Genomic DNA, 9,098 nt, shown 5'->3' with positions numbered 1-9,098 from the left:
GATGAGTTGATGCGCCGGACGTCTCGTTTCTTACCTAGTGACTGAATCGCAATGAATCCTGGGATCAGTTGTGCCAGAAAGGATCCACCGGTTGGCGCCTTCATTTCTCGGGAATGAAAGGATGCATTGTGGGTTCCACAGATATGTCAAGGTCATGTTCTCCTGACGTAAGGGAACATGCCAGAATCGCAATATGATTTATTTTTATTATCAGTTTGTTTGCATGAATACGCAAAAACTACTGGATAGACTTCCGCGCAATTTTGAAGAAGGGTTTGGGGGTCAGGGAAGAACCCATTAAAAAAATTAGACATGTTTAGAGGACAGATATATATATAAAAATCCAGATCTAGTGAATTTCGCTGTGGATTTATAAGGGGACTGTTGGGCCTTGGTGGGGGGGAAGCACCATCCTTCAGCCACACTGTTCCTTTGGTTAACATAACCAACAACAATACGCACATTAATTCCCACACTCCTCATAAATCCACTATTTTAGTCCCACTTGAGTAACATTTGCTAAAAACTACAGTCCCCCTGGAGCTGCATTAAGAAATAAGTCAACTTTATCTTTGAAATTTAAGTATTTGTTTAGCGCCTATTTTTACATCATCAGTGGGAACAAATGGTCTTGAAGCTGAAAACCACAGACGGGACAGAAAGGTCAAACATGTTAAAAGCAACAAACACCAGCCTTACATCCACAATTTGAAATGTGACACCGATCTAATGCATTTTCTTTATCTCAAGATCATAAAAATAATATTTAACAGACCTTTTTTTTTTTTAGCTTAATGTTTGTTCCGTGTGCTTGTTTGCTTGAGTCAAAGTCAAAACCTTTCGGTGGTATCTGCTCGAGCTGCTGCTCCGTTCACAGATGTGCTCGACGTTACAATTGAACAGTTTAAGAGGCCACTTTAAGAGTAGTTGACTGAAGCTGCGAGGCGAGAATAGTCGTCATTAAACCTATGATAAATATCATTGCTGTTTACTGTCCCTCTGCCGTAAAGCCCCGAGGAGCAGGAGATAGCGTTCCGAGACTCCACCTCCCACCAACAATAAAAACCACGGCAGCTCGACCCGAGTCACAGATACAAGAGAATCCTGATAAAACAGAGCAATCGCAGCGGCTCTGCCTGGCAGTGGTCCCGTCTAATTACTGCAACTTTGACCTCTACGGCTCCGTTGCTTCAGAACCTCTTTGGATTTCTCCTTTTCCATTAACCAGGAGAGCAGCAGCAATTTCACTTTATTACTCTCTCTCTATGTCTGTTGCTTTTGTTGTGTCCAAATGTCAGTAAACACTAGGTGACATCGGTTTCTTTGAGACGCCGCCCCTCACATCTTCTCCACAGCGGTGCAGGGTCGACAGATAAGAGATAATGATTCAGGGCCTTGATTGCAAAAAAAACACCATAAGCTGAAAACACAGCAAGGTGCTGAAAACTTTTTAAATCCCTGGATGGATTAAGAACAACAGAGAGAAGATGACCTTTCGGTGCAGACTCTTAAATGGTCAGAAAACCAGATAGACTGTGAGGCTGCAGTCATCGGAGGACTCCACAGAAACTGAACACACAGTATGGCAGAAGAATTTGAAGCGAAGAAATGAAGTCAGACTTGTAAACTTATTGTTGCTACTTATAAAAATGATCTAGTAACAAAGTAAAACTGTAATTTTTCAGGTTATCTCCTGTTTGTTGTGAAAAATCCACTAATTTCCTTAATTGTCCTCATTCATAAACGCACCTAACTTAAGGTTCAGCTTGAGATGCTTAGAAATGTCGATTAAAATGTCCAGTTAATGACCTGACGTTCCATGTCTTACGTGCTCGACCTGCGATGACAAAGAGGTTTCGACATTTCTCACAAATGAAGCCGTCGCTGAGGAGCTTTGAGTCTTGGAGTAATAATAAGCATAAAGCCGTGTTCAGCACCATGGAGAGCGCCGTCTCCACAAAGGGCGGCCGGGGGTGAAAGTGAGAGTCGGACACCAGCTGTTCTCAAAGTAATGACTCCGTCACGTGACAGAAATTACTGACGACCACTTATTTTGGAAGTCTGCCCGCTCTCCTCATGTTCTTGGTCTAATCACTCATTGAACACTTTTGCAGCAACAAAGCAAAATCAGCTTTAAAACTGACAATGGGTGAACATTAGTCTTGTAGCCACGTAATCCACAGAACAGGAGCTTAATGATATGACGTAACTGCTGTTACCGGTATTTGGTGCAAGTGTGAGAAATTGGGAAGATGATGAATAAATGTCACAATAGCTGAGTTAAATCTGTCATGAAGCCAAAACAACACGGTGATATTTAAGTGTTTGAGCTTTGTGGTGGACGACACACACAACACAACATCCAGGCCACAACACTCCTGACACTCACTCTCACCGTTCTGTGAATCAAAACACCATAAAGCGCTTTCATCAGTCAAAGAAGAAGTGAGATCAGTCACAAAAAGAAAAACCAAGTACCTGCACGTTTTCATGTGGCGGTGCGAACATAAAAATCATTTTATAACCAGCAGATGCCGACACATCTGTAAACTCATCCGGAGCAGCATCGTGAGACGTCCCCGGGCAAACAGACACAAAGTGGAAGGAGCGAGACGTCGACTTGTTGTGACGCCCAACGCTGCCGGCGTGGCGTGTTATTCACGTGACGACATTAAAAACTGGTGACAGAAGTGACCAGGTCTGCAAAGATATTCACTTTAGGGTTAGACGTTCACAGGCGTCCAAAACACATGTTCAATACCGGTTCATTACATTCAATACAGATATTAACACAGGAGCCATTAGGCCACCACAGTTTCTTTATATGTGGTTTACATTATTAAATAATGGCTACAAGTATGTGTCCTGATAAAAATGATAAATTTAGACTATATTTTTATTTCTCTGCTGCAGCTCACTTTACTGCCTAATGAACTCTACTGTGTGAGCTGGGGGCGAAGATGTGGGAAATACTTTTTTTTTTTTTTTAGATTCAAACACACAGAAGCTGTAATAAGTGTTAATTTCTACAGGATCTTCAGGGCGCTATTAAAGTCTTAAGTGAATTCAGCAGAAGCCCAAAAGTTAAAGAAAAAACTAAACTAGGAACAAATCATCTAACTTATCAAACCGAGAGAACATAAGAAGACAGGCCCCGGAGAACTGTGAATTTATGTGTAAAGTTATTTCTGCAGCTTAATATTCAGTTTTGACACTGAAGCAAAAAGTGTAAGATTTGAAAGTTTTTGACTTTGTGAGCAGAGGAGTTTGTATTTTCATGAGATGCTTTACTGACTCAAAAAAGCAACCACTGTCCCAAATGTTATCGGGGGGAACTTGTGTGATTTCTTATTGTATTTCCCTGGATATTAAAATCCATAAACCATCTGTTTTCTGAACAAAGGTAGAAAATGCAGAAGAGGATTGAAGAGCACACTTTGGAGCAAAAACACATGTTGATCCTTCTTTTCCTCTATGTTGAGTCGTTGTAATTATTATGACTGAAAGTGACACATTAGTCTCCATCTCTGTGTGTTACGGAGACAAAGAGGAATAAAGATCTATACTCGCACTGCGTCCGATTCACTCGTCTATTACGAACCATCAACCTGATTAAGTCTGAGCCACCTTCTGGAATCAGACTCGCTGTATCGTGTGTGTGTGACGCAGATTTATTTACGTAGAGCCACCTGCTTTTTAAATTAATTTCCTCCTGATAAATTACGCAAAAAAAAGACAAGGTCAAGGTCAAGTTCTTTATGCAACTAGTGATTTTATTTGCACATTGTTTCATCTACTCTTTATGGGACTGTTCAGGCTCACGTGGCAAAAAGTTAGTTTGTGACGTACCAATTTTAAAAGCATCTCACAGCGTCTCTTCTCAGCAGCAGCGGCGGATCTGTCGGAGCCGCGCGGCACGAGGACGGGCGACGGTTCAACGCCGCCTGTCACCTCCCGTCTGCTGGAGGTTCCCACAGGGCAGGTGGAGATCGACTTTTAACAAACTGTGGGCAGGAGCACAGATTGAATCACCTGCTGCAGCTGGAGAGTTAAAAGCAACATGTTTCATCGTTAGTGTGACACAACAGGATGAATTATGAAGAAATGGTCTTTATTAAAAAAAACTAAAAAACATTATACATGTGACCTTCACACTTAGTGACACTAAATGGTTTCAGGTTTGCTGCTGTAACCATCAGTGCTGGACACGGCGAGCGCCGCTTTAGGGCACGAGTGGCTTTTCTCCCACAGAGCGCCGGCAGCTAATGAATATAATGTTGTGTAGAAGTGAGGATTATGTAGAGTAGCACTTTGGCAGCCTGCATCCTTATTCAAATGCACACTGACAGTGACACACACACACACACACACACACAGTTCAACAGTGGGCGCCAATTACAAACTGGATGTTTAAGCTTCAGAGGAAGTAGCAGACGCACAGGAGCAGAGGACAGACAAGAAACGCACCTTGGAATTCAAACCCTGTCCCATGAATACTTGATTTGTGTGAGAAGACTCGAGAGAACAAATGATTTTCAGGTCTGGTTTTTATTTTATTTTATTTTCTGGCATCTTGTCCATCTTTAAAATACACTGAAGAATTACTGATATGCAGTTTCTCATCTTTTCTTTTTTTATTCACGGTACAGTGAGACCCGGATTCCTGTGTAATGACACTGTTATAGGATTACTCAAAAAAAAAAAAATACACAAAATGAAAACACATTAGCTGGCGTACGCTCCTCGTGAAATGCATCAAAAACGATCACAACAAAAAGCGAGACAATGCCCATCGAGTCCTCAAAAGACGCATCATAAACAAATAACAGTCGACGTTAAAAACAAACTGGTTAAAGTCAAGAATAAAATCAAGTTAAATGCGCTATTACACAGGAATCTGTTAAATATCAAAACAAAAACAAAATATCAACAGAAATGCTTTTTTTTGTTTTTGTTTCCACAAGTGTAGCAAAAGACTTACAGTTTATCATCGATATAATAGCAACAGGGGGACAAGGCCTAAAATAAATGATCATCTGTTGCCATTCTGTCATTAAAAACCTGACAAACACACGAAATCTCAAGAGACGGGTGTGACAAAGACTCTGACATGTGTTCCAACAAGACACTGTACAGCTCGGGATGGAGGTCGGGCTAAAAATGGTCGACAGCTTTGAAAATTCTGAAGATCAACAAGCCCCCCCCGCCCACCTCCCTCCTCCAGAGGAGTTCATGGAAAGCCAAGGCATTAGAAAAGGTAGCACATCTCCTCGTACTCAAAAGGTGGAAATAAAGTCGTAGCTTCAAAATCAAAATTAGAAAAAACAGACGAGTAAACAGCCAGAGGAGCGTCAAGCAGACGTCTTCCCCCCCAAACGGCCTCAGAACCACCACATCAATCCAAAGGCGAGTCCGAAAAAAGCCTCACGTCCGAGTTGCACAGCAAATGACACAATTACAAACTACAGCAAAGAATGTACCAGAACTTCAGTGTTATTCTGGGTTATGAAACTTCTTCTCCTTCTTCTCCGTCACCTCCAACTTTCCTTCGAGTCTCCCATGACTTTACTTTGACCATTTGTCTCCCCCCCCACGCGCCGCCCGCGGTGATTGCAGCCTCGTGTCTCCGCAGCATTCGTACACGTCCTCCGCAGGAAATACAGACTTTCGCTTCAGCTGGCTGGATGATCCGTATGCACGGGGGAAAATGCTTAAAGAGAGATCGTTGATGGGAGCTGGCAACGTGGTGAGACAGAATACTCTTGGTTGTCAAAACACTGTCATGTGCTTTTAGAAAAAGAGTCGTGTCCTAGCGCATAGGTTTTCCCCACAGAAAGGCAGAATGGATTCAGTCAATACAGCAAAAAACTGAGTTAAGAGTCAGGCTCGTCATAGAAACTAAATGCTTTAGCACCGTAGAATATCACTTGTTGGCAAGCAAGAAAAAAACAAAGACGACAAAAAAGCCTCATAGGCAGCGTGTTCTGGAAATCTACCATTTTCAACCCTCTGATTATATTTCCAACGCAGTGTGAGGGAAATCAGTTTGACTTTTAAACACATTAGCTTTTTCCCTCGTGCAGAGCAGACGGACAATGAGGTGTCACAAGGTGCGGACCCCTCCTGATGAATCTGTCTGCGAAGGTGCCGATCCGGTGGGTTCCCTCTCAGGGCCGCGACGAGGAGAGGAGTTAGAGCCCAGCAGCTGAACGAGGCCGTCACACAGGTTGGAGAAGGATTTATGAGGCTGAAATATGCAGAGTAGAGCAAAAAGAAAGGAGACGAGTGTTGTGCTCGCGGGACATTGAACTTCAGTGGTAGCAGCTGGATGAAATCTTCTACATGTGGCCATCTCTTGTCTCTGGGAAAGGTTTCCAAGCGGCGGGACCTTTGAGGATTTGGTGCGCCGTGACCTCAGATGGCGTAAGAAAGGGAGCCGCTGGATTGGTGGGTTGAGTCTCAAACGCAGGTGCCTTGGTGTGCGGGAGGAAGGGCTTTTCTGTTCTTTAGCGCCTGGCACTTGTCCTTAAAGTCTGAGGGTTTCTGCTGTGAAATGTCTATGAGCGCACTGGCAACGACGATTCCTGAAGAGGAGGAGAAGAAAACAAGAAACATATTAACGTGGTGACACACTTACACTCGGGAAATAGGACCTTCCGAGGAATGTTTGTGTTCTTCACTGCCTTCACATTTATACTAAGGAATTAAACATTTCAGCCATAACAAGAGAAACAGATGATAGTGGTCACAGTGTTTGTCTTTACTGTACCTGACTGTCCCGGTGGAGGTAAGTCCGACAGCCCAGAGGGCAGACGCATGAGGACGGTCATCACGGCGGCTTTCCCTCCTGAACACGGCTCCATGGCAACAGGTTTAGGGAGACCCTGAAGAGACAGAGAGAGAAAACACCAATTCTTTACCACTCCTGTGCGGAAGAAAGCCAAGAGGAGAAAAGAAAAACGTCCATCGGTTTATTCAGATTTATGTTGGCTCGATATGTAGAAGAATCCAGGACCTGTTGGTGGTCGTACCTCTGCTTTACCCCCCAAGCTTAAATCAACGTGATGTCACACAGTCACACTTGAAAAGCCTTGAGATGTTGAATTCGCTTTTAGTTTTTTTGGTTGGATCAATCAGAACAATGGTCACTGATATTCGCTGCTGAAGTCGCTGCATTTAATACGTGGCGCCTTCCCTCCCGAGACAAATGATTTGATTGGTCACACAACAAAAACACTTGAGCGCGTCCCCTGTCAGACAAGCCCACGTGTTGAGGCAACGACCCGCCGTCGGAGTTAATGGCCACAACTGCTCGTCTCAAGCGTGAAAAACATGTCATCCTGATAATGAATGCCAAGGGTTTCACAGCATGGATTGGATGAGGGGAGAGAAAATGGGGAATAACATGTCTGAATAGAAGTGACTCCTTTGTGTCTGTCTGAATCTAGAATGGAGATGAAAGAGGCAGTGAAATGGGAGCGAACAGGGACGCAGCAGCACGTTCATTAAAACATGAGACATTTGTATTAATATGTTCAACTGGAAATTCTGCTCATATTCAGGTTGATCATTTTTATTTGTGTTATTACTTGAAAAGGCTTACATGCTCTAATGTTTAGAAAACTTTCCTCAAACTGTCCACTGCTGCAGCTCCTCTTTTCAGCCTCTGTCTGGTTTGTCCTGATAGAGCCGAGTCTGCTCTGATTGGCCAGATAACCCTCTACGTTGTGATTGGTCAGCAACTTTCAGCGTGTGGGAATATGTGGGAAACGTCGGGCTCCAATCGAGCTTTCCCGGGCTTTGTTGGGGGGGGGGGTGCCAGACTAGCTGCTGGGCTGTATTTTTTGCAGTACTTTTACAAACACAAATATGTGACAGTATATACACTACCGTTCAAAAGTTTGGGGTCACTTAGAAATGTCCTTATTTTTCAAAGAAAAGCACTGTTTTTTTCAATGAAGATAACATTAAATTAATCAGAAATACACTCTGTACATTGTTAATGTGGTAAATGACTATTCTAGGTGGAAACGTCTGGTTTTTAATGAAATATCTACATAGGTGTATAGAGGCCCATTTCCAGCAACTATCACTCCAGTGTTCTAATGGTACATTGTGTTTGCTAATCGCCTTAGAAGACTAATGGATGATTAGAAAACCCTTGAAAACCCTTGTGCAATTATGTTAGCACAGCTGAAAACTGTTTTGCTGGTGAGAGAAGCTATAAAACTGGCCTTCCTTTGAGCTAGTTGAGTATCTGGAGCATCACATTTGTGGGTTCGATTATACTCTCAAAATGGCCAGAAAAAGAGAACTTTCATGTGAAACTCGCCAGTCTATTCTTGTTCTTAGAAATGAAGGCTATTCCATGCGAGAAATTGCGAAGAAACTGAAAATTTCCTACAACGGTGTGTACTACTCCCTTCAGAGAACAGCACAAACGGGCTCTAACCAGAGTAGAAAGAGAAGTGGGAGGCCCCGGTGCACAACTCAGCAAGAAGACAAGTATATTAGAGTCTCTAGTTTGAGAAATAGACGCCTCACAGGTCCTCAACTGGCAGCTTCTTTAAATGGTACCCGCAAAACGCCAGTGTCAACGTCTACAGTGAAGAGGCGACTCCGGGATGCTGGCCTTCTAGGCAGAGTGGCAAAGAAAAAGCCATATCTGAGACTGGCCAATAAAAAGAAAAGATTGATATGGGCAAAAGAACACAGACATTGGACAGAGGAAGATTGGAAAAAAGTGTTATGGACAGACGAATCAAAGTTTGAGGTGTTTGGATCACACAGAAGAACATTTGTGAGACGCAGAACAGGTGAAAAGATGCTGGAAGAGTGCCTGACGCCATCTGTCAAGCATGGTGGAGGTAATGTGATGGTCTGGGGCTGCTTTGGTGCTGGTAAAGTGGGAGATTTGTACAAGGTAAAAGGGATTTTAAATAAGGAAGGCTATCACTCCATTTTGCAACGCCATGCCATACCCTGTGGACAGCGCTTGATTGGAGCCAATTTCCTCCTACAACAGGACAATGACCCAAAGCACACCTCCAAATTATGCAAGAACTATTTAGGGAAGAAGCAGGCAGCTGGTATGCTGT

The 9,098-nt window shown here is 43.3% G+C and overlaps 1 protein-coding gene across 1 annotated transcript in view; it reads right to left on the bottom strand.

The window, feature by feature from the left end:
* Positions 1–4,532: 4,532 nt before the first annotated feature.
* atrnl1b (attractin-like 1b) overlaps positions 4,533–9,098 on the bottom strand; it is a 54,467-nt gene continuing 49,901 nt past the window's right edge. Inside the window, exons 28-29 of the mRNA XM_035145556.2 lie at positions 6,770–6,884; positions 4,533–6,584 (exon numbers count right to left, since the gene is read on the bottom strand). Of these exons, the coding sequence (XP_035001447.2) occupies positions 6,460–6,584; positions 6,770–6,884 (240 nt within the window). The 3' untranslated portion in view covers positions 4,533–6,459. The remainder of the gene's footprint in view (positions 6,585–6,769; positions 6,885–9,098) is intronic.

This window comes from Hippoglossus stenolepis, chromosome 21, assembly GCF_022539355.2.
Source record: "Hippoglossus stenolepis isolate QCI-W04-F060 chromosome 21, HSTE1.2, whole genome shotgun sequence".
In the NCBI taxonomy this organism is placed as follows: Eukaryota; Metazoa; Chordata; class Actinopteri; order Pleuronectiformes; family Pleuronectidae; genus Hippoglossus; species Hippoglossus stenolepis.
Note: the sequence above shows the minus strand (reverse complement) of the source record. Positions and strands in the feature narration are given on the sequence as shown.